The sequence below is a fragment of the Phascolarctos cinereus genome, unplaced genomic scaffold (genome assembly GCF_003287225.1).
Source record: "Phascolarctos cinereus isolate Bilbo 61053 unplaced genomic scaffold, phaCin_HiC Scaffold_5;HRSCAF=322, whole genome shotgun sequence".
Lineage (NCBI taxonomy): Eukaryota > Metazoa > Chordata > Mammalia > Diprotodontia > Phascolarctidae > Phascolarctos > Phascolarctos cinereus.
This window is the reverse complement of record NW_027555958.1, coordinates 469,633,551-469,660,373: the sequence shown is the minus strand read 5'-3', so window position 1 is coordinate 469,660,373 and position 26,823 is coordinate 469,633,551. Positions and strand designations below refer to the sequence as shown.

At 38.8% G+C, this 26,823-nt stretch overlaps 1 protein-coding gene across 2 annotated transcripts in view; it reads right to left on the bottom strand.

The window, feature by feature from the left end:
- The window catches only part of LOC110212919 (biotin-dependent 3-methylcrotonyl-coenzyme A carboxylase beta1 subunit-like), a 67,551-nt gene extending 41,721 nt beyond the window's left edge, over window positions 1–25,830 (bottom strand). The window contains exons 1-2 of one of the 2 annotated variants that reach the window (XM_020993072.2): window positions 25,749–25,830; window positions 1,778–2,090 (exon numbers count right to left, since the gene is read on the bottom strand). In XM_020993072.2, the coding sequence (XP_020848731.1) occupies window positions 1,778–2,085 (308 nt within the window). In that variant the 5' untranslated portion in view covers window positions 2,086–2,090; window positions 25,749–25,830. Of the gene's footprint in view, window positions 1–1,777; window positions 2,091–16,297; window positions 16,461–25,748 lie in introns of those variants that run through there. The other variant, XM_020993073.2, reaches the window with a different exon arrangement.
- Between the last annotated feature and the right edge of the window lie 993 nt (window positions 25,831–26,823).

Sequence of the window (26,823 nt, the reverse complement as noted above, 5' to 3'; positions counted from 1 at the left end):
CAGATCCATCCCCCTGGTCTCCACTCGCTCATTCCTGCAGCCACCTGACCATCCCAGTTCATCCTCTTAGTACTTCTCATCCATCTGTGTGCAGCATCCTGCCCATTAGACTCCAGGCTTTCAGTTTCTCCTTTTTCCAATCCATCAGTCGATAGCAACAAGACTTCATTAAGTGCCTGATACATCTTGGGCTCTGTGCCAAGTGCTGGAGATAGACTGAAGTGAAATTGTCCTTGCCCTCAAGGAGCTTATGTACTCTCAGCAAGACAACACGTACTTGTATGAGGAATAGAGAACATTCACAAAATAAAGAGCTCAGGAAAGAAGCCACTGCTAGCTTCATGTAAAGGTGATACTGAGCTCAGCTCTGAAGGGAACAAGAAATTCTGAGAAGCAACGATCGGGAGAGAGAGTTTTCAGAGAAGGAGAGCCAGTGCAACACTCAGGAAACAGGAGATGGCATGTGGCACGCAAGGAAAAGCCAGGCTAGTTTGGCTGCACCATAGAGGAAGTCAAGAAGAATGTTGACATCCTCCCCACGGGTGACAAAAGAATCTTTCCCAGGCATAAGCCTGGCCAAGGCTCTCCCCTTCTCGAGAATCTTCAGTGGCCCCCTATTATCTCTAGTACGAAATTCAAATTTCTAGTTGCTGCTTAAAGCCTTTCATGATCTGCTTTATTGAGCTTTCCCCACAGACTCCCTTCCAGTGAGACTGACCTTAACTCCTTTTCCTCAAACTTAGCCTCCCATTTCCTACCTTTTCATCAGCTATACTGAATCTCCAGAATGGACTTCTTCCTCACCTCGACCTTGTATGATTCTCAGCTTCTTTCAGTGTCATTTTCTTCCTCTTTCAGGAAGCCCTTTGCCATTCCCTACAGTTATTACCACTCTCTCCTTCCTCCTTTGGTTATATACATACATATACACATACATATATATGCACACCTATATATACACATAAATATACATACATATATACACATACATACATACATACACACACATATATTATGTCTATGCAATTTGTCTATGCAACTGCTGTGTCTCCCAGGATACTGGAAGCTCCTAGAAGGCAGGGCTTATTCCATTTTTGCTTTAGTATCCCTAATGCTATTACAGAGTGGCTAGATAGCACAGTGAAAAACCATGGGCCTGGATCAGGAAGACCTGAGTTCAACTACAGCCTCTGACATTTACTAGCTGTGTGACCCTGGGCAAGTCACTTAATCCTTTTTGCCTTGGTTTCCTCAACTGTAAAATGAGCTGGAGAAGGAAGTAGCAAACCATTCCAGCATCTTTGTCAAGAAAACCCCAAATGGGGTCATGAAGAGTCAGATACAACTGAACATTTCATTTTTTGCATTAGTATCCCTAATATCTAACACAATTCCTTTCATAGAATAAACTTAGTAAATGTTTGTTGAATTGGCTTGCCTTAGCTTGGGTAAGACTAGAGTGGATTGTTTTGGGGTTAGATTGGAGTATAGTGTAATAGAGTGGAGTAGAGTAAATTTGAGTGGAGTGGGGTAGAGTGTATTAGAAGGGTGGGAAGCTGTAGGAAAAAGAGAACAGGTGTGGCCTTCTCTAGGTCTTCACTCTGATCTTATGTACTTGCTATCATTATTATCATAATTATTAGCTTTTTAGAAGGCAAATAAACATGGTTTAACTCAGTTTTGTGGGCCCTCTGGGCTACATGTTAATTAAAATCATTTCTCCTTGAGATGCAAACCCCTTGGTCACCAAGCAAATCATTAGTGAATATCTCATTACCTCTGAATACAAGCTTCGCTATTTCTCAAGTTTGCTTCAATTGAATCTGTCTGTTCTGGATGAATACTTCCATCTAACACCGGAAAGGACCAATTGCGCTTGGATTTTCTACTCTTTGAGCCGGAAGAAGTGGCGCCGTCAGCCATTCCCCTAAACTGTGTGGTACACAGCATCCAGGAGTTCTCCAGGACTGAGGTCTTATTTCGCCTCTGAGCCATCAGGTTACAGGTGTGATCTCTTGCTAGTCTTGGAAACAGATGGATATTCACATATAAGAAGGGCTTCTTCTGGAGAATACACATCCACATGATACCTGTGGGAAGTCACAGGAAATAACCCTTTAATATAGTACTTAATTGCTTACAATGATGGGAACCATACTCTTTGGCCCAGAGATCCTATCTCTTGGTGCAAACTCCAAGGAGGTCAGTGTCAAAAAGAAACTCCCAAGATATGCCAAAATACTGCAGTGGCAAAGAAAGGGAATCAATATCAGTGCCATTGACTGGGAAATGGCTGAACAAGTGATTTAAATGAATTTGATGGAATATTACTACTCTGGCTCTTTTTATAGTGGCAAAACACTTGAAATTAATGGATGGCATCAGTTTGAGAACTGACCAAACAAATTAAAAATGGAAGAGACACATGAACTTAGTGGAATACTATTGTGCCATTAGAGAAAAGTTCAGAGAGGCCTGAGAGGACTAGTATAAATTAATGCAAAATGATGTGAACAGAAGCAGAAGAATAATTTATACAAAAATGACATTGTAAATGGAAATGATTTTGAAAGACTTAGAACTCCGATCACCTACAATTCTGGGAAACTGTTAATGTTGCATGCTACTCATATCCTGACAGAGAAGTGATGAATTGAAGATATAGAATAAGACATGTATGTTTGGACACAGGCAATGTGAAATGTGGTTTGCTTATGTATATTTATTTTTATTTTGTTTTTCTCTTTTCCAATGGGAAGGGGAGGTGGGAAGGAGAGAAAATAAAGGCTTATTAATTGAAAAACATAAAACAAAACATTACTGTGTTGTAAGAAACTGAATATGATGAATACAAAGAAATCTGGGAAGACATATTAACTGATGCAAAGTGAAGTAAGAAGAACCAGGAAAATAATCTTTATAATAACTATGACAATGTTAATGGAAAAATAACAACACTAAATCAAGGCAAAATGCTTCAAGGTTTTAATAAACAAACTTGGCCTGAAAGAAAACATATGAAAAGGTACCTCCTTATCCCATAACCCTTTGCAGAGATGGGGAACTATGGATGTGAAATACTGAATATAAAGCGTCAGACCATTTTGCTAAGCTATTTTTTTTCCTTCTTCATTCTTTAAGAAAAGCATTGGCTTTCTGTCAAACAGAAGGGAGATGTAGGTAATATTTTAAACTATTAAGAAAAATTTATGAGTGGGCAGAGCCAAGATGGTAGAGTGAAAGCAGTGACTTGATTGAGCTCTTCCCCAAACCCCTCCAAATACCTATAGCAAATGGCTCTAAACAAATTCTAAAGCAGCAGAACCCACAAAAACACAGAGTGTAACAAATTTTCAGCCCAAGACAACTGGATAATTGATCAGAAAGGTATATCATGCCGGGCTGGGAGCAGAGCACAATGCAGGGCGTGGGGGCGCAGGCCACAGCAATCCGGTAGCAGGCTTTAAAGGACTGAATTGTGGGCAGCTGTCATGGTTTCCAGACTTCTCAACCCACGGATGCCACAGACAACTTAGAAGGTCAGTGAGAAAAGTCAGTTTCTGTGGTGCTGAGAAAGGAGCGTAGAGGTCTGACCTGGGGGCAGTGGTTGCCTCCTGAGCTTCTAGCCCACAGACTGAAGGGGAAACCAGTGGCTGATCAGAGAGGTATTGCAGGGATCTCTTTGCCAGTGCTGAGACAGGAATCTCTTGCTTTGCCCATGCTTGGATCTGGGTCACAGTTCTGGGCAGTGGTCCTGGGATGAGGAGGAGTGCTGTCATGGTGGAGCTTGTAGTGGCTATGAAGAGAAAACCCTCCTCACAGTTCCAGGACAGAAAGGAGTGCTTGTGGTCACTAATAGACCAGAGCACAGGCCAGGAGAGGAGTGAACACCTTGCTCTTTATCATACCACCTTGGAAGAATTATAAATGTACAGGTACACACAAGTATCTCTGAAAACAGCTGTACAAACCCCCAAAGCTTGGGACAGTACATTCTCCATATTGGAAGCCAACTCTCACCTTAACAAAGAGTTTAAAACTCAAGCAATTGGCCAGGATCATGAGCAAGCAGCGCAAAAAGAGTCAGACTATATTATCTTACTTTGGTAAAAAAGAAGATCAAAATATACAACCAGAAGAAGACAACAAAGCTCCTACATTCAAAGCCTCCAGGAAAAATATGACTCAGTCCCAGGCCTTGGAAGAGCTCAAAAGGGATTTTGAGAAGCAAGTAAGAGAAGTAGAGGAAAAACTGGGAAGAGAAATGAGAGTGATGCAAGAAAATCATGAAAAACAAGTCAACAACTTGCTAAAGGAGACCCAAAAAAATACTGAAGAAAATAACACCTTAAAAAATAGCCTAACCCAAAAGGCAAAAGAGGTCCAAAAAGCCAATAAGGAGAAGAATGCCCTAAAAAGAAAAATTGGCCAAATGGAAAAGGAAGTCCAAAAGATTACTGAAGAAAATGCTTCCTTAAAAATTAGAATAGAGCAATTGGAAGCTAGTGACTTTATGAGATATCAAGACACTGTAAAACAAATCCAAAAGAATGAAAAAATAGAAAACAATGTGAAATGTCATGGAAAAACAACTGGCTCTGCTCCCGAGAGCCAAGATGGAAGAGTGAAAAGGTAGAGGCTCTCACTCTCCCCTATCAACCTCTGAAAACCCAGAAAATATCACCCCAGAAAAAAACCCTGGAACAGCTGAACTAGAAGAAAACAGGGAGCAGCAGTGCAGCAGCCCAGCAAACAGGTCTCCCAGTGCATTAGCAGAAATGAGGGACACGACACTGCAGGGAGCCCAGGCAGGTAAACACCCTGCAGCACCCATCCAAAAGGAGCTGAAGAAAGCTGAAGGAAAAGAAAAGCAGGCAACCTAGAATTTCCAGAAAGTTCCAGCCTTGCTGATTCCGGCCCAACATGAGGTAAGCTGCCAGAAACCTACAGCCTCCAATTACTAACATAAGAGGCCCCAGCACACAAAGCCAGTGACCAAGACCTGGGCTCCCAACACAAAAAGCTTGGGTCAGTACCCTCTGTTCCCCAGCAGGAGAGCTCAATCTCTTTAAAGGCCAGGGAATAAAGAAACACCATGAGTAAAAAGAAACATACCATAGATTCATATTATGAGAAGAGTGAAGATCAAGACAGAAATTCTGAAGAGGACAACATTGTCAACAAACCCACATCTGCAACAACAAAAGGGAATATGAACTGGTCTGAAGCCCAAAAAGCCTTCTTAGAAGAGCTCAAGAAGGATTTTAATAGTCAAATGAGAGAGGTAGAAGAGTCTTTCAAAAATACAATTGGCCAATTGGGAAAAAAATACACTGAAGAAAACAAGTCCCTAAAAAACACAATTGGCCAATTGAAGAAGGAAGTACAAAAACTAACAGAAGAAAACAATCTGTTAAAAACTAGAATTGGACAAATGGAAACTAATGTCTCTATGAGAGAGCAAGAATCAGTCAAACAGAAACAAAAAATGAAAAAATAGATGAAAACGTAAAATACCTCATCAGTAAAACAACCGACCTGGAAAATCGATTCAGGAGAGACAATTTAAAAATTATTGGACTACCTGAAAATCATGATGAAAAAAAGAGCCTGGACAGTATCTTTCAGGAAATCATAAAGGAAAACTGCCCAGAAGTCCTAGAACCAGAAGGGAAAATAACCATAGAAAGAATCCACCAATCACCACCTGAAAGAGATCCCAAATGGACAATGCCAAGGAATATAATATGCAAAATTTCAAAATTACCAGATGAAAGAGACGGTGCTGCAAGAAGCCAGAAAGAAATAATTTAAATATCATGGAATCACAGTCAGGATTACACAGGACCTTGCAGCTTCTACATTAAAAGACCAGAGGGAGTGGAACATGATATTCCGTAAGGCAAAGGAGCTTGGATTGCAGCCAAGGATCAACTACCCAGCAAAAATGAGCATCATTTTTCAAGGGAGGAGATGGATATTCAATGAAATAGGGGACTTCCAAACTTTCCTGATAAAAAGACCAGCGCTCAACAAAAAAGTTGATCTTCAAGTACAGGACTCAAGACATAAAAAGGTAAATGAGACAGAAAGATACAATGTGTTGTGAATAAGGGGGTGCTGTTTAAACCCTTACAAGGGAATATGACAGTTGCAGCCCTTGAGAAGTGTATTGTTATTACACCACGTTAAAGGAGTATACATAAAAAGGGTGGATATTAGATGACTTTGATGTAATGACAAAAAAAAAACATCTAATCAGGTGGGTTAAATGGATCGAAATAAGTGGATCAGTATGATCTTAGAAATTGTACTGAGAAAGGAGGAGGCAGACAAGGGTAAATTACATTACAGGAAAAGACACAAAATCCTATTACAGCAGAGGGAAAGAAGGGAGGGGGAGCATTGTTTGAACCTTACTCTCATCAGATTTGGCTCAAGAAGGGCATAACATAATCAGTTAGGTATAGAAATCTAACTTGCCCTATAGGCAGGAGGAGGGAAAAGGGGAAAGAAAAGGGAGGGGGAGAAAGAAAAGGGAGGGGGGAAAGAAGAGAGGGAAGAAGCAGTAAGAGTAAAGGGGAAGAAAAGGGAAAGGGATAATAAAAGGGAGGAGTGACTGAAGGAGGCAGTGATCAAAAGCAAAACACTAGTGAAGGGGGAAAGGAAAAAGGAGAAAGAAAAGCACAAATGGGGGGGAGGATGGAGAAAAAGACACAGATAGTAAATATAACTGTGAATGTGAATGGGATGAACTCTCCCATAAAATGGAAACAGATTGCAGAATGGATTAAAAACCATAATCCTACAATATGTTGTTTACAGGAAACACATTTGAAAAAGAGTGACACATACAGGGTAAAGGTAAAAGGCTGGAGCAGAATATATTATGCTTCAGCTGAAGTAAAAAAAGCAGAGGTAGCAATCCTGATCTCAGACAAAGCAAAAGCAAAAATAGATCTAATCAAAAGAGATAAGGAAGGAAACTACATCCTGCTAAAAGGCACCATAGACAATGAAGTAATATCATTACTAAACATATATGCACCAAATGGTATAGCATCCAAATTCTTACAGGAGAAGTTCAGGGAGTTACAGGAAGAAACAGACAGCAAAACTATACTAGCGGGGGACCTGAACCTCCCCCTTCCTGCACAAGATAAATCTAACCACAAAATAAACAAGAAAGAAGTTAAGGAGGTGAATAGAACATTAGAAAAGTTAGGTATGATAGACCTCTGGAGAAAACTGAATGGGGATAGAAAGGAATATACTTTTTTCTCAGCAGTACATGGCACATACACAAAAATTGACCATGTACTAGGGCATAAAAACCTCACAATCCAATGCAGAAAGGCAGAAATATTAAATGCATCCTTTTCAGATCATGATGCAATAAAAATTATATGTAATAAAGGGCCATGGAAAGATAGACTAAAAAATAATTGGAAACTAAATAATCTAATCCTAAAAAATGATTGGGTCAAACAACAAATCATAGAAACAATCAATAATTTCATTCAAGAGAATGACAATAATGAGACAACATACCAAAACTATGGGATGCAGCAAAGCAGTTCTTAGGGGAAGTTTTATATCTCTAAATGCTTACATAAATAAAATAGAAAAAGAGGAGATTAATGAATTGGGCATACAACTAAAAAAACTAGAAAAAGAACAATCTAAAAATCCTCAACTAAACACTAAATTAGAAATATTGAAAACCAAAGGAATAATTAATAAAATTGAAATTAAGAAAACTATTGAACTAATAAATAAAACTAAGAGCTGGTTTTATGAAAAAAATAAAATAGATAAACCTTTGGTTAATTTAATTAAAAAAAGAAAGAAGAAAACCAAATTACTAGTATCAAGAATGAAAAGGAAGAGAAAATTAAAACAATAATTAGGAATTATTTTGCGCAACTATATGACAGCAAATTTGACAATCTTAGTGAAATGGATACATATTTGCAAAAATATAAATTGCCCAGATTAATCAAAGAGGAAGTAAAATACTTAAATAACCCCATCTCAGGAAAAGAAATTGAACAAGCCATTGATGAACTCCCTAGGAAAAAATCTCCAGGGCCAGATGGATTTACATGCGAATTCTATCAAACATTTAAAGAACAATTAATTCCAATACTATATAGACTATTTGGGAAAATAGGTGAAGAAGGAGTCTTACCAAATTCTTTTTATGATACAAATATGGTGTTGATACCTAAACCAGGAAGAGTCAAAATAGAGAAAGAAAATTACAGACCAATTTCTCTAATGAATATAGATGCAAAAATTTTAAACAAAATACTAGCAAATAGATTGCAGCAACTTATCACAAGAATAATACACTATGACCAGGTAGGATTTATACCAGGAATGCAGGGTTGGTTCAATATTAGGAAAACTATCAGCATCATTGAGCATATCAACAAAAACCAACAGAAACCACATGATCATCTCAATAGATGCAGAAAAAGCTTTTGATAAAATACAACACCCATTCCTATTAAAAACACTAGAAAGCATAGGTATAAATGGAGTCTTCCTTAAAATAATAAATAGCATATATCTAAAACCTTCAGCAAGCATTATATGTAATGGGGACAGGCTAGAAGCATTTCCAATAAGATCGGGGGTGAAACAAGGATGTCCATTATCACCACTGTTATTCAATATTGTACTGGAAACTTAGCTTTAGCAATAAGAGAAGAAAAAAAATTGAAGGCATTAGAATAGGCAAAGAAGAAACAAAGCTATCACTCTTTGCAGATGACATGATGATATACTTAGAGAATCCTAGAGAATCAAGTAAAAAACTACTTGAAATAATAAAAACTTTAGCAAAGTTGCAGGCTATAAAATAAACCCACATAAATCATCAGCATTTCTATATATTACCAACAAAGCCCAACAGCAAGAGATAGAAAGAGAAATCCCATTTAAACTTACTGTAGACATTATAAAATATTTAGGAGTCTACCTCCCGAAACAAACCCAGGAACTCTATGAACACAATTACAAAACACTTTTCACACAAATAAAATCAGATCTAAATAATTGGAAAAACATCAGTTGCTCATGGGTAGGCCGAGCTAATATAATAAAAATGACAATCCTACCTAAGCTAATTTACTTATTCAGTGCCATACCAATCAAACTACCAAAAAATTATTTTATAGAGTTAGAAAAAATAATAACAAGATTCATTTGGAAAAAAAAAGGTCCAGAATATCAAAGGAACTAATGAAAAGAAATGCAGGGGAAGGTGGCCTAGCAATTCCAGATCTTAAATTGTATTATAAAGCAGCAATCATCAAAACTGCTTGGTACTGGCTAAGAAATAGGGAGGTGGATCAGTGGAATAGGTTAAATATGCAAGACACAGTAGTCAATGACTATAGTAATCTATTATTTGATAAACCCAAAGACCCCAGCTTCTGGGATAAGAACCCACTCTTTGAAAAAAACTGCTGGGAAAACTGGAAAAGAGTATGGCAGAAACTAGGCATAGACCCAAATCTCACACCATATACCAAAATAAAGTCAAAATGGGTTCAGACTTAGATATAAAGGCTGATACCATAAGTAAACTGGGAGAACAAGGAATAGTTTACCTATCAGATCTATGGAGAACAGAAGAATTCATGACCAAACAGGAGATAGAGAACATTATGAAAAGCAAAATGGATAATTTTGATTACATTAAATTGAAAAGTTTTTGCACAAACAAAGCCAATGCAACTAAGATTAGAAGGAAGGTAGAAAATTGGGAAAGAATTTTTACAACCAGTCTCTCTGATAAAGGCCTCATTTCTAAAATATATAGAGAATTAAGACAAATTTATAAGAACACAAGCCATTCCCCAACTGATAAATGGTCAAAGGATATGAACAGACAGTTCTCAGATGAAGAAATTAAAGCCATCTATAGTCATATGAAAAAATGTTCTAAATCTGTATTGATTAGAGAAATGCAAATCAAAACAACTCTGAGGTACCACATCACACCTATCAGATTGGCCAACATGACAAAACAGGAAAATGATAAATGTTGGAGAAGATGTGGGAAAATTGGAACACTAATACATTGTTGGTGGAGTTGTGAAATGATCCAACCATTTTGGAGAACAATTTGGAACTATGCCCAAAGGGCTACAAAAATGTGCATACCCTTTGATCCAGCAATAGCACTTCTAGGGCTATATCCCAAAGAGATCAAACAAATGGGAAAAGGACCCACATGTACAAAAATATTCATAGCAGCTCTTTTTGTGGTGCAAAGAATTGGAAATTGAGAGGAGCCCATCAACTGGGGAATGGCTGAGCAAGTTGTGCTATATGAATGTAATGGAATACTATTGTGCTATAAGAAATGATGAACAGGCTGACTTCAGAAAAACCTGGAAAGACTTATATGGTCTGATGCTGAGTGAAGTGAGCAGAACCAAAAGGACTTTGTACCTAATAGCATTATGTGATGACTAATATTGTTAAACTGAACCCTTCTCAGCATTACAAGAATCTAAGACATCTCCAGAGGCCTCGGATGGAAAATGCTGTCCACATCCAAAGAAAGAACTATGGAAGTCAATCGCTATCACTTATTTTTACCTTTTGTTGAGTTTTGTTTCATCTTTCTGATGGCTCCTCCTCTTGGTTTTAATTTTTACTTACAACTTCACTAATGTGAAAATATGTTTCATGGGTATGTAAATGTAAAGCCTATATCAGATTGTGCGCTGCCTTGGGGAGGGTGGGGGGAGGAAGGGGAGTAAAATTTTCAACTCAAAAGCATATGGAAGTGATTGTTGATAAATCAAAATAAATTAATAAAATCAAAACAAGAAAAAGAAAACAACTGACCTGGAAAATAGGTCCAGGAGAGATCATTCAAAAATTATTGGACTATCTGAAAACTGTGACAAAAAAAGAGCCTAGACATCATCTTTCAAGAAATTATCAAGGAAAACTGCCCTGATATTTTAGAACCAGAGGGCAAAATAGAAGTGAAAGAATCCACCAATCTCCTCCTGAAAGAGATCCCCAAAGGAAAACTTCTAGGCATATTGTAGCCAAATTTCAGAGTTCCCAGGTCAAGGAGAAAATATTACAAGCAGCCAGAAAGAAACAATTTAAGTATTGTGGAAACACAATCAGGATAACACAAGATTTAGCAGCTTCTACATTAAGGGATCACAGGGCATGGAATATAATATCCTACCCAGCAAAACTGAGAATAATCCTTCAGGGGAAAAAATGGTCATTCAGTGAAATAGATGACTTTCAAGCATTCTTGATGAAAATACCAGAACTGAATAGGAAATTTGACTTTCAGATACAAGACTCAAGTGGAACATGAAGAGGTAAACAGGAAAAAGAAATCATAAGAGACTTATTAAGATTGAACTGTTTACATTCCTGCATGGAAAGATGATATTTATAACTCATGAGACCTTTGTCAGTATTGGGGTAGTTGGAGGGGAACAATTATATGTATGTAGATAGATAGATAGATAGACAGACAGACAGACAGAGGGCACAGAGTGAGTTGAAGATTAAGGTGTTATATCTGGAGAATAAAATGAAGGGATGAGAGAGGATTATACTAGGAGAAGAAGAAAGGGACAGGTAAGATGGGGTAAATAATCTCACAGAAAAAAACAGAAAAGAAAAGGCTCTTACAGTGGAGGGGAAACAGGGGAAGGAGACAGGGAATGAGTGAATCTGATTCTCATGGGATTTGGCTTACAGAGGGAATAACATACACATTCAATTGGGTATGGAAATCTGTCTTCCCTACAGGAAAATAGGGGAAGAAGGGGACAGGAGAACAGGGGGATGATAGAGAGGAGGGCAGATTGGGAAAGGGGGTAATCAGAAGCAAATATTTCTGAGGAGGGACAGGGTCAAAAGAAAGAATAGAATAAATGGGAGGGCAGGATAGGATTAAGGGAAATAGAGTTAGTTTTTCACAACATGTCTACTATGGAAGTGTTTTGCATGACTGCACATGTATAACCTATATTGAGTTGGCTGCCTTCTCAATGAGGGTGGATGGGGATGGAGGAAGGGAGAAAATTTGGAACACAAAGTGTAAAAAACATGTTTGAAAAAAAAAATGTTTTCACCTGCAACTGGGAAATAAGAAATACAGGAAATGGGGTACAGAAGTCTATCTTGCCCTACAGGAAAATAGAAGGGGAAGGGGTTAAGAGAAGGGAGGGGAGAGATAGAAAAGAGGGTAGACTAGGGGAAGGGATATTCAGAATGCATGCCATCTTGGGGTTGGGTGAGGTATAAGTTGGGGTGAAAATTTGGAACTGAAAATCTTGTGGAAGTACAGGTTGAAAACTAAGAATAAATAAATTTATATTTAAAAAAAGAAAAATTTATTTTAAAATAGCTATAAGAATCATCTATTTACTTTAAAATCACACTTGGAAAAAAAATAGGACAATGGAGAGGATGAATAACTATTTGGGCCTCTATTGCCACATCTGTAAAATAAGAGGGTTGAATATGATTAGCAATTTCCCATCTGCTTGCCATGGACTTACAGTAAGTGGCAGAGCTCTTAAAAGTGGTCTAGGAATACTCATGTCCATAAATATTAAGTGATTCATAAAGTGACAATATAAGAAACAAATATGTCTTCTGTAAGTTGATAAAAATTCTTATACATATGTGATAACCATATTTCACATGCATATAGATATAACTGTAACAAAGTTATAAATTAATTTAACATTATTGAATTAATCATAGCCTTTTGTCTTCATGTTTTTTCTCAGAAATGGATGCTAATACTATTATCATGTGAAGTACCTGAATTTTCGATGGTTTAGAAGGGTTTCTCTACTAGAAAAGGTTAGGAAGAAAAAAATAGCAATGAAGGGAGCCTAGAAATTATCCTATTTTAATCTATGTTATAAATCAGTAATCATGAACATTATTCGGTGCTGGTTAAAAATATAAAAATGAAGTCATGAAAAAAAAGGCTAGAAAAGGAAGTCTGGAAAGCAGGTGAATACAGTAGTCCATGGGTTCTTTTTTTATTTAATACTTTATGTTCCCATGTAAAAACAATTTTAACATTTTTTTTTAGTTTTGAGTTCAAAATTCTCTTTCTTCCTCCCTTTTTTCCCCTCTCCTCTCCTTGAGAAGACAAGCAAATTGTTATAGGCTATACATGCTCAGTCATGCAAAATATATTTCCATATTAGTCGTGTTGTGAAAAAAACAGAACAAAAAAATAAGAAAAATAAAGTTTTTATAAAGTATACTTCAATCTGCAGCTTATATAGGTCTTTCCAGGTTTTTCTGAAATCATACTGCTTGTCATTTCTTGGAGCACAACAATATTCCACCAAAATTACATACCACAACTTATTCAGCCATTTCTCAATGGATGGACATCCCCTCAATTTTGAATTCTTTGTCACCATAAAGAGCTGCTATAAATATTTTTGTACATATATGTCCTTTCCTCTTTTTTTTTATTTCTTTGGGATATAGACCTAGTAGTGGTATTGGTAGATCAAAGGGTACACAGCCCTTTGGTTTTACAGCCCTTTAAGCATAGTTCCAAATTGCATTCCAGAATGGTTTAATCACTTCACAGCTCTACCAACAGTGGAGCAGTGTCTCAATTTTCCCACATTCCCTCAACAGTTGTTATTTTCTTTTTCTGTCTCCAAAATGGTTGCATCATTTCACAATTCCACCAACAATGAGCTAACTTAGTGTCCCGATTTTTCCACATCCCCTCCTACATTTGTCACTTTCTCCTTCAATCATGTTAGCTGACCTGGTAAATGTAAACTGATATCTCAAGATTGTTTTAATTTGTATTTTTCTAATCAGTAATGATTTAGAGCATTTTTTCATGTGAGTATAAGTTGTTTTGATTTCTTCATTGGAAAACCACATATTCATATCCTTTGACTATTTATCAGCTGGGGAATGACTTGTATTTGTATATTTGAACAAAGATCTTCATATATTTTAGATACGAGACCTTTATCTGATAAACTGTCAAAAATTTTTCCCCCTCAATTCTCTGCTTTCCTTCTGATCTTGGCTACATTTGTTTTATTCATACAAAAAAATTTTAATGTAATTGAAATTATCCATTTTACACCTAACTTTGCTTTCTATCTCGTTTATAAATTGTTCACCATCCATAAGTCTGATAAGTAATATGCCCCATGTTCTTCTAATTTTCTTGTAATATCTCTTTTTATATCTAGGTTATGTATCCCATTTTGACCTTATGTTGGTAAATGGTGTAAGATATTGGTCTATGCCAAGTTTCTGTCATACTACTTTCCAGTTTTCCCAACATTTTTTCCCAAATAGTGAATTCTTATTCCAAAATCTTAAGTCTTTACACTTGTCAAATACAAGGTTAGTATGTTTGTTTGCTGCTGTGAATTGTATGTCTACTCTTTCCCATTGATCTACCTTTCTATTTCTTAGCCAGTACCAGATAGTTCTGATAATTATAAGGTTAGTATTTTGTATTATATACCACCACAAGTTCCAAATAGATAAGTGACCTAAGTTCAAAAAGTCATATCATTTAAGAATTAAAGAATGGGAGATAGACTTTCCGACTGCAGCATTTTTTATTGGAAGCACTCCTTTTTAATATCAAGAAACGTCACAGATCCCTTCCCTTCCCTATGACTGGATTTTGTTCATCATAGCCACTTTCTCCACACTCTTGAAAATATTTGTTCACATGTGGGTGATATTTTTTAATCTTTAGAAAGCATATTTGCTTACTTATGATAATAACTCATTTAATGAGATGGTTGGTGAGCACGTGGATAGCTGTACATGTTATTTTCGCTTGTTCACTCATTCAATCCTGTCTGACACTTCGTGACCCTGTGGACCATAGCACACCAATGCTATCCAGGGTGCTTTCTTGGCAAAGAACAGTGGAATGTTTGCCAATTTCTTCTCCAGTGGATTAAGGTAAAGAGAGGTCAAGTGACTTAACCCAAGGTCACACAGCTAGTAAGAGTCAGAGGCCAGAACTCAAGTCTTCCTGACTCCAGGCCCAGCATTCTATCCACTAAGCCACCTAGTTGCCTCCACTTGGCACATAGGAAGAGCTTAATAAATATTTTTTAGCTCATTCTCTATATTTTCACACTTCCTTTCTAGCTTTTTCCTTCTAGGAGAAGACATTCCAACTCCTGACTCCATGTTTTTGTACATATGATTCTCCCATGTCTGGAATGCATTTTATCCAAACCCTTCAAAACACAATTTCAGTGAATAGCCTGAATTAATCTCCTTAAGTTTTGACTGCTTTGATCTCTTTGCTGTCCAAAGGACTCTCAAAAGTCTTCTCCAGCACCACAGTTTGAAAGCTTCCATTCTTCACTGCTCAGCTTTCCTTATAGTCCAACTCTCATAGCCATACATCTCCACTGGAAAAAAACATACACGGCCCTTTGTTGGCAAGGCAATGTCTATCCTTTCAGTATGCTGCCCACATTTGACTCCCTAGCTAGCACATGGAGAGCAGATCCCAAAGCTAAGAAGGCCCTCTTTCAGCTCTTATCTCCAACTCTCCCCATTGTGACCGTTAACTCGTCAAGGATCTAGGCAACTCTCTAAGACAATAGGCTGAAGAGAAAGCGCCCATCTGTGTGAGTAGAGGGAGCTCCCTGGGTCTATGAAATCAGAGCTCCATCACTTTTTAGCCTCAGTTTCTCTATTATGAAATGATGGACTAGATGACCTCCCAGGTCCTTTGCAGCTGTATGATGTATGAATCTATGACACCCCCAAAAAATATTCCTTTGACTTTTTGATATTTGGAGTTCAACAGCCTCTGGGATCCCTTTCAGATTTCAGTTTCTAAGAATTTTTGCCAGTTCTTTTAGCAGAAAAAGACCTTGGGAGCCATCTATCACATCCACCCGATAATACAGATAAATAACCTGAGGCCCATGAAGATTTTGTGACTTGACCAAGGTCACACAGGCAGTAAAGTCAAGAAGGTCAAATTCCAAAATGGCAACTGCAGCCGAATACAGTTGCTCATTTCACTGGACTGAGAATTTCTTTCAAGCCTTTCTGCCATATCACTCTGCACCCATTCCCCTGCCCTGGGGGCCCAGGATCCTGGGCTGTCCATGGTCCTTATAGCATGCCCACAGCCTCCCTGGTCTGGGAAAGCACCAGAAACTTATAGCTTGGGAGGGCACAGGACACCCTCAGTCCTGGCCCTGGCCCACAGAGCCACCAATCAACCCCTGCCCCAGCTACCGACCTGTCCAAAAATCCAGGGACCAGGGCCGTTCAGTGCTCTGTCTGTGGGCTAGCCGTCTGGGGTGTTGCAGACAGTCAGGTCTTAGTTATGCCCCCAGCTGTGCCCCTGACAGGGCCTTTTCCTCTTGCAGTTTCTGTCTACCAACCCCCGCCCTTAGAGCCGCCCTCATTCCTGGCCTACCTCCCTGGGAGAGAGTCAAAAGTCAAAAGAGAGATGACTTTTAAACCCAACCTGCTCCACCCCCAGGTGCCCTACTTCCCCCCTCCCCCTTGCCAGGTTCCCCTGTCTGTCAAAGAGGTAACGTGTGCCTAGATGATCTCCAAGATGCCTTCCAACTTCAAATGCTGGAGTGTTTGCCCCTCTTTCAGGAGCACGTGAAGATACTGGGATCTAAGATGTTATGGGAGAGGAAAAGACACTGGGAAGGAAGGAAGGAAGGAAGGAAGGAAGGAAGGAAGGAAGGAAGGAAGGAAGGAAGGAAGGAAGGAAGGAAGGAAGGAAGGAAGGAAGAAAAGAAAGAGAGAGAGAAAGAAAGAAAGAGAGGAGAGAAAGAAAGAAAGAAAGAAAGAAAGAAAGAAAGAAAGAAAGAAAGAAAGAAAGAAAGAAAGAAAGAAACAAGGGAGGGAGGGATGTGCATAATAGAATGTCATGCTTCCACATACAAATCTCTTTTTTGTTCTTCGTATGTTGAAATGTTTGTTTTCTTGGTGATTAGGTTCATAAAAAGAAGAATTCTTTTAAAAAGAGATAGATCCCAAAAGCAGAGAATGTACCTTGCCTGAGGTCATACAGGAGAGAAATGGGAGGGCTCTGACGCCAACTGTGTCTCCTGCATCCAGAGCCAAGGCACTGGATCACCTACTACTCCCCACCTACTCCTTCCTTGACTCTTCCTCAGTTCCAGACTGCTAGTTTTGGTTCTTCATATCCACAAGAGAAGCAATGCTGTATAGTGGAAAGACACTGGTCTCACAGTGAGAAGACTTGGGTTCAGGTCTTAGGCTCTGACCGTAACTAGTTGCATGATCCTGGACAATCACTCTACTTCTGAATCTCAGTTTCTCCATCTACTGTATACCAATGGATCTACAAGCTTATTGATGTGGACACTTCCCTCTAATGATACAGTGAGCAGCCAATCTTGCGCCATTCTTACCCATCTATAAAGTGTGCATAGTAATACTGGGATCACTGACCTCACCGAACCATAACATCTCAGAGGCAGAATAGAAATGAACCCCCATCTCGGCAAGAATCTCCTCTACAGCATCTTATCATGTAGCCTCCCCTCAAAGACCAGTGATAAGTAATTCTGCAACCACCAGAGTTGTTTTGAGGAAAGGACTCTGTACATCTTTCTATTTTGGGACCAGATCCGGGATTCCATTCATGGAGGGAGCTCTCAATTGGCACTGAAAGGTTGCATTAACTTGAAGGCTCAAATGGCCAGGATGTTCCAAGGACAAGTGTTACTCATTCCAAAGTCAGGGTTTTTTTCCAGCCAAAGACAAGGTTTATTAGAACATCCGTCATATTGGGCAGACTCTTAAGGAGTCTGAACATTAGTAAGCTATTGGCTTATTGGCTAGATTATAAGAATCTGACCAGTGGCTAGATTATAAGAATCTAAGCCCCAAAGTCAGTTTTTCATCCACTATGGTACATCTCTCTTGAGAACCTTAAGACTGTACCCAAGATGACAACTCACTGAAGGCTCATATGATGGTTAACATTTTTAGCAATACAGTGCCTTTAATTAAGATATGTACATTTTTATACATAACATTATTGCACACTTAATAGACCACAGCACAGTGTGAATATAATCTTTATATGTGCTGGCAAATCAAAAAATTCGTGTGATTCACTTTGTTGCGATATTTGCTTTATTGCCATGGTCTGGAAGCAAACCCACAATCTCTCTGAGAAATGCCTGTGATTCATCTTGCCAATTGGGTGTTAAGTTATGCAAATGGATATACACTTGCTACCCAAGCACCAATCACTTGCTGTCTCCAGGTCTGCATTTCCTTATGTCTAAAATGAGGGGGTTGGACTCAATGACTTGTGGTTGACCCCTCTAGATCCAAATCAGTGGTTCTAGAACCCGAGGACTAGGAGTCCTATCAGTGCCCTTTAAATTCAATTCTTTCAAATGGAGCACTCAGTCCCTCCCCCCACTTCCAAGGATTGCTTTATCCTAGGTCACTTGCCCTATTTAGGTAAGTTTACCATCACTTATTAAGGGCTGATTATGTGCCAAGCACTGAGAATACAGAAGGAAAGGGCTTTGGGGACCCAGATAGGTATATATAGACATATATAGATACACACACACACACACACACACACACACACACACACACACACACACACACAGCTATCAATAAGCCTAATGACTAGAGAACAAAAATAGATGTGGTCTAGTTATCTGTGTAACAAGTCTGCTCTAGGGTATACCTGTCATTCAGAAGCAAGACCTCTCCGGAGACAGGAGGAGCAGCAGGCACCTTTTACATTGGCTGTTACTCACAGGATGAAGCCAGACTCAGTCCCTCCTGCTCATCTTGTTCAAACACCAAGATCTGGATTTTGTTGCTTTTGGATGAAGACCCAGGTCAGATGCAGAGCAAAGAGCCAGGGGATACAATGAGATTTTAAGATCAAATTATAAGAAATATCGGGAATAAAGGTAGGGTCAATAGAGAAAGCCTCTATAGGAGAAAGGTCCTGAAGCTGGTGTCAAAGGGAGAGCTCTTTCCTTCTGCTTCCTGCCCCAGGACCTTGAACAACTCTCTGGGCCCCATTTCCTGCTGTTCAGTTGAGAGGATTAGACCAGAATCCAGTCCTACATATGTGATCTGATGATGCAAGGTCAATTTGATTTAACTCAATAAGCATCCATGAAGCACCGTGTACATGAGGCAATGGGCCAAGCCACAGGGCTTCGAGCAGTTTGCCTTCTATCACAGGACTGGCAATATTTCTTCCGGAATTTCACAAAAGGAGACATCAAACTGTGTTATCTCCTTGTCATTTTGTCTAAAAGGAAAGCAGGAAATAAGCATTTATCAATGGCCTACCACATACCAAGCACTATGCTGAGCTCTTCACAGCTATTATCTCATGTGATTCTCACAACAACCCAGGCAGATAATTGCTATTCTTATCCCCATTTTACAGTTGAGAAAATGACTTGTACCGAGTCATGTGGTTATTAAATGTCTGAGGGAGGATTTGAACTCAGGTCTTCCTGCCTCTAGGTCCTGTGCTCTATTCAGTGTGCTCCCCAGCTGTCCCTCATTATTTTAATCAAGGGGTCTATGATTTCACAAAAGCCTTGTGGTAGGCACCCATCAACTGTGACTGCCACAACTAATTTCAAAGCGTCTGATTAAGACCACCGACCTCACCAAGTTACAGCATTCCAGGCTCAGAAGGGACATAACCCCCACTTGAGGCAGGATTTCCCCTATAATATCCCTGAGACAAGAGGTCATCTCCCCTCTCCTCAAAGACCCCCAGAGATTGGGGGGAAACCACTAAAATCACTTTGTAAATCTTTTAAATTTATACATATATATTCACACACACAATACATATAAGCGTGTGTGTGTGTGTGCGCGCGCATGTGTTTGTAATACCTGTAACTTCATTAGCACTAGGAATTCCCCATGAGCAAATACTCCATCAATGGAGTTCAACCCCTGCTCTGCCCATTACTGTCATAGAGAATTGTATGAGGCGCTAAGAGGTTGTCATTCACCCTAGATCACACAGCTAGTCTGGACCATAGGCAGGACTTGAACCCAGGGCTTTCAGGCTCCCAAGCTGGTATGATATCTGGAAGCTTAAACTAGTTCCATTCTGGTGGCTTTCTCCTGCTCTTAATCCCTCCAGCCTTACTGCTTCTCTTCACCTTTTCTGAAGTCAGGATTAGCAGCACTCCTGAGATTCTTCCCCCAGGTTAAGTTCAAGGCCATCAGAGTTTGTCAAATACTTGGTAGCCTGAGGCAGAGCCATGAAGGAAAAGTACAAGTGTAGCTTAGCTTCCAACACATCTCCTGCAAGAGCATCTAGAATGTGTAAAATGTACCAGACCAAGTTCTGATCAGGGGATGCAAGAAAAAAAAACAATCACACCGAGTCATAGTTCTAACCCAGTTCAATGCAGGGAGGCGAAGAGTTCTATGGACACTGGAGATGGGTTCTGGCTACAACCTGCCATGCAGAGCATTCCAACAGGAAGGAGATGAAAGAGGACAAACACTGTGAGCCAGGGCAAAAAGTGGCTACAGACCCACACAGGAGGGCCAAGACTTTGAGCAAAATGCAGGAGCGACTGTCACCAGGTAACTCTGACATTCACTCCCCGGTTCTGGGACCCAGATCTGAGAGTGGACTGCAATAAGGGGTGCTCTCCAGACCGTGGAGTGGTCTGAGCCCTAGGCTCCTGAGCACGAAACTGTAGCTATGTGGCTTTGACCTCAGGAACATAATGGGATCTAAGTTCCAGCATCTGGGCAATCTGAAGTCTTCAGCCTAACAAACAGGGCAGAACCCCAGACAAAAGAAAAACCCAAAGTGCTGTCACCCAGAACCTGTAAAGCTTCCCAGCTAACTGATAGTGGCTGAGTCTAGCAGCAGTGTTGTGCACAACTAATTCAGCTCGCCACTAGAGCCAGGATCCTAACTTTGAAGGGATAAGGCCAGTTTAACCTTCTATCTCGAATGCGCATTGATGAGGCGGGAGACAAGATGGAAGCGACTCCGTTTATTTTTAGCAAAGCACTTACTTATATAGTAAAATAACAGGAACTCTTTCTCAAGTTACAATGACGTATACCCATGCTGTGCTCAAGGACAATGCATGCACTTCCTGCGCACTTATCTGACTCCAATCCCAGAATAGACTGCTAATGACCATACAATAACTAGGGGAGTTAAAGATTGTTACAGATCCATACAATGGAGCACCGAACCAGGTGACCTTTGCTCAAAGATCAGCACCTGAGAGAGGCCTTCACCCATCAGTGAGACCTCATGAACAGCCTGTGGCCCTCTACATCCTTCCAGATCCCCAACAACTCCCCCTATTTGTTTTTGACGGAGACAGAGCATATCGAGCTCAGTCCCAAAGTCCTTTATCTGATTAGCTATGCACCTGAGCAAACACGGTCCAAAACACAGCATGGCCAGCAATAGCGAACATAATGGCAACAAAGAAGACAATACAGGCATAAGCCAATGTCCAAGGTTCTCAAAAGGGTTACAGAGTTCATCTAGCCAATCAAGTATATGTTGGGCAGTTTTATCTGGCATCAAATCCTTATTAGCCGCCCTCGCAATATCTTTAGCAGTTTCGTATAAGTCATCAATATCCACTGCAGTAGCAGAATTTCCAACAGCCCATTTAGATGCCTATGTATTCTTTGCCAATCCCATTGGGATTTATTGTATTTAACATTGGTAAGGCAAATGAATTTATATGTATAATCACATTTCAAATGTGTTCCATATTCTAAAATATCCAATTCATCACCTATTTCGATAATTGTTTCCTTCATTCCCTCAAGTATATGGTAAAATTCATCATCTATCCTCTTTTGTGTTTGAAAACCTTTAGATACATTGCGAGCTAACTGATCCATAAAATCAGCTTGAACCATTTCATTTCTTGCGATAGGTATAGATTGAGATAAAGATACATAAGCAGTTATGATAGCTATAAGTGAAACAATTCCTAATGCCACACATGAAATACATCTCTTTTTATCATAAGTTGTATAGCATTAAGCAGCTGACATATATTGTTACCAGTATTTTTTATTACAGCAGTCTCTAGATGTTTTAGAATTCCTTCAACATATTTACTATCTGTGATAATATTCATTGGCTCCTCATATTTTTGAAATGCACAATAGACAGCATATAATTCATTCTGTTGTGTGGATATAAAGGGTGTTTCAATCACATGTAACTCCTTTCTTTTAGGGCACCAGATAGAGGCCTTATTCATCTTTGTGGCATTAGTAAAGACATTAATCCAGTGTACGTGTTATTCTCAAAGATTGCATGATATTTAAAGGGTTTTCCAAAAACAAGTGTCAAATTTACGTGTATTTGCCAATTAGGCAACTTTTGTATTGCCTTTTCTATAACTTGTTGAGGAAATGGAAGGTATATGATTTCCGGATGTGTGCCACACAATGTTAAACACCTGTTGTCAATTTTATGTATTAAGTCCTCTAGCAAGGCCATATAATTACTTTAAGTATTTTTGGCTGAGATGGTAAATATATTTATTCTAAAAAACCTTTGTTTCTGATGTATCACTGCTGTTGGAGAATTTGGAGTGTTAAATATAGAAGCCTCCACACTTTCATGCCTATCAATCCTGTCTGTGTGTGCTCCAGCTACTTGTTCCTGAATATACAGCAATGTGTGTTTCACCTCAGGGATCAGTATTCGGGGTGAATCTAATTGAGGATCACCTCTAAGGCAATCATATAAAGGTATCAATTCATAATTTGGAACGCCTATCTGTGACTGAAGCCGCAGCATATCTCCTATAAGTTTCTGAAAATCATTAAGTGTTTTCAACTTTTGTAGGTCTATTTTTGGAGGATGTAGAACTATTTTTTCTTGAAATATCTGGTGACCTAAATATTGATATGGAGGAAGTTTTTTGAATTTTTCTGGGCTATTTGAAGCCCCATGACCTTGCAACAAATTTTGTATTTTTAACAAGATTTCTTCCAACACTTCAGGATTGGGATGAGCACATAAAACGTCATCCATGTAATGTATCATTTTTACCTTTTGTCATGGAATAGTAAAAAAGCAATCTTTTAAATCAATACCTATCAAAGGCTAGGAAGTCATAAAGCATCGTTACTTTTCCTGACTTCTTTGCAATAATAAAAACAGGTGATTTGTAAGGAACCCAAACAAGTTCATTGGATTTCGTTTTGTATTTTGTCAGTTTTATGGATAGAAAAAGCACAAACAGTGGGTGGGAGAAAATAACAGCTCTCAGTAAATGTAAAATATCTCGCCCACAAATTAAGGGGAAATGAATTGAGTTTTAGCTATCTGTTATCCTAGTAGTTTAACTTCATCTTAAAATAATTGATTAGTGGTGATTTATTAGGCAAGCTAAAAGTAATTAATATCCATAAAAGTCATATGAAACATTAAAAATTATCAAGGAATCTTGATTAATTTGTAACATTTTGGTGGTATACCTGCAGACTGCAGAACAATGCACCCAAAGTAAGCAAAGGGTGACACCCTCTGTACCCTTTCAGGGGTAATTATAAATCTAAGAGACTGAGAGGCTTGTTAAAACTTGGGCATTAATAAGGAGAGTTTGGTAGTAGTAGGACAACTGCGAAGTTTATCATCCATACAATAAATTATTTTTGTCTGGGAATGTTTCTGACTAACAAGTTTAATAGTGTGATGAACAAAATTTTGGCACCTGGTAAAAAAACATTTCTCCTTAATGGATCATAATAGGGAAAATGGGAAATACTGATTTAATAAGACAACCATACCCAAATTCAAGCTCAAAACAAAGTTAATTGTAGTTCTAAGAGTCTTTTACCTCAAGCAGTAAGTTTTGCTGATTATGGCTTAATGCCAGATACAGTTAATTATTTTCATAGAAGTGCAATAATCAATAAAGATTTACTAGGACTCACATATATAAGAAATTTTACTTAACATCCTTTCTTTCCCACATTTAAACTTGTCTTGGTGAAAAAGCCAATTATTAGAAATCATTTATATAAAGTTGCAATTTCTCAGTAAGCTAAATGAATTGTTTAGGAACTCAATAACAAACAAATTCTTCTCTCAGAGCAGACGACCTTGACACAGCTGGTAGGAGCTTTTGGCAAGCTTACAAAGTTAAGGGAATTGCCTTGTGTCCCTCCTTTTCACTCAAAAGTAATCAAGAATTCTAGGTCTTAGCTTTAAAACAGTAACTTCAAATAACTTAGTTAACAGTTTTGGCAATTTTCATGAGTGATAGTGAATTTATTTTAGCTCCAAGCTGTTCTTTTAATCATAGGTAAAGATAGAAATAACTGATTTTCTAAATGATAGTTATAAAACATCATAGAACAAGATTAACCAGACTTGATAAAATAATTTAGTTGGATTTACACAGTTATCTCACTATCTTTCAGTTTCTTTTAGTTCACGTTTTAATAACATCAAAATTATTAAAAAATTGCCTGACATAACACATAAAAGTGTGCCAATTTGTAATGAGACTAGATTTTTTAAACTTGAAACATGCATATTACTAATGTGAATGAACTAAATTATCTTGAGATTGTGTTCCAATACTTAAAAACTTTTCTTTTTGATTTGAAGAGGAAAACTCTCCTTCTCCTTCTTTTCTCCCCCACCCCAACCTGGCTGGGGTTGGAATCTGAGAGAAAGGAAGATAATATTTTTCAACATAATCTTTCAATCTTACACCCAAAGCTTTGGCCAGAGCTTTAGAATGCAAAAAAGAGAGAATTTTTTCTCCAAAAGTTTCCAAATCTTTTACTCTCAAATCATCTATTCCTGCTATTCATGCAAACAGATTATATTATTCTTTCCACCCATACTTTTCTTATTCCTGTATGTTTAAACTTTCTTGCCTTTTATCAAGTTATATAACCTAAATAATGAAGTACTTTTTCTCCCATTCTCTCCCCCATCCACCCGCTCCCGGGAAATGCGTCTGGTATTAGGGAGGGAAGGGGAGAAGGTCACTAACAGCATTTCAAAATCCAGTTGCAGCCCTTGGCTGCCTGGCAGCAGAAGATTAGACATTAATCACAGACCATCATTCACACAGACACAGACAAACATAGAACAAAATGACAGGAGAATCCAAAAGCAAGAAACTTGTCAGAAATTCCCTACACAAATGAAATAATACTATTTTGATTTTATCTTTTCTTTTCATGGTATTCTAAAACCAGGCAAAACCTTTCTTAAGGTTTTGGTTTTTGTAAAAGGAAACTTTTTCACTTTGTAATGCTCCACAATATATTGCTGTGACTACACTTTCTTTTCTACTTCCCCTTGGGGATTTTTGAAATTCCTCATGGCACACGGCGGGAGCTTCCTTTGTTCTCACAGCTCCTACAAGCCCATTTTTATAGGATTATAGATAGTGAAAGTACCCAGAGGAACTGATTTTGGGCCTTCGATGTTATAAAATTCTGTCGATTGTTCTCCCACTATTTTCCATTGTTCTAAATCTAAGTTCCCTTCTCTGGGGTGCCATGGAGATTTTATATCAATAATATCTAGAAACTCTCTTCTTTTCTTAGGAGTTACCCGAGCACCCCTGTTCCCTAATCACTTTATATATTACTCTAACATTCTGTTCCTTATCTGAGAGTTTACCTAGACTTTGCCTCATGATAAGACTTTACCTTACCTCTCCGTAGTTTTGTGCCACGGGATACGATTCGGAGACCTCTCACAAGGAGGCTGCCTGGCTTCCCAAAGACCTTGGGGTCCTGACCGTGGGGTGATTTCTCCGCCTTTTCTCCAGCCCGGCCCTTCACTTTTCAGGCTAAAGAGGGTCCCACGTTGTGGATCGTGGGTTGTTTTCTCAGCTTCCTCCGCTGCCTGCCCTTCAGTCTTCAGACTACCAAAGGGGGCCCCACGTTGGGCGCCAGTTTGTTGTGCACAACTAATTCAGCTCGCCCCTAGAGCCAGGATCCTAACTTTGAAGGGATAAGACCAGCTTAACCTTCTACCTCGAATGCGCATTGATGAGGCGGGAGACAAGATGGAAGCGACTCCCTTTATTTTAGCAAAGCACTTACTTACATAGTAAAATAACAGGAACTCTTTCTCAAGTTACAATGACGTATAGCCCATGCTGTGCTCAAGGGCAATGCATGCACGTCCTGCGCACTTTTCTGACTCCAATCCCAGAACAGACTGCTAATGACCATACAATAACTAGGGGAGTTAAAGATTGTTAACAGATCCTGATAATCATTTAAGATCAATTGAGCCCCAACAAGGGCCAAAAACTTGAATTAATCTTTTTCTCTCTGAGTGAACTAAAAACACCCCTTCCTGTGTCAGCAAATTTCAGGACCAGATGGAGCTCACCAACATTCTTCCCGTTCGGTAGTCACTGAGCCCAGGATGTCTGGGACCGGACACTCTCTTGATTAATGAGACTTTTCCTTCTTTTGTATCCTATAGACATATGTTATGTAGAGGAAACATATATCCTGGATCTATGATTTTGATATTACTTTGACATTCTTCTATTGTATTTACAATCTATGCAATTAGGTAACTTCCTTTTTTTTATGCTGTATGTTAAGAAACATATGGAAGCTATACCTTTTTGTTTTTGTAACACAGACATCCTGAGTCTGATCACTCTCAACTGTATAAAACCTCTCTCATTTTGCTTAATTTCCGAGTCAGAATCACATTCTGGCTTCCATGTTAACACGATTCGCTGAAAGGGAATAAACTATATAATC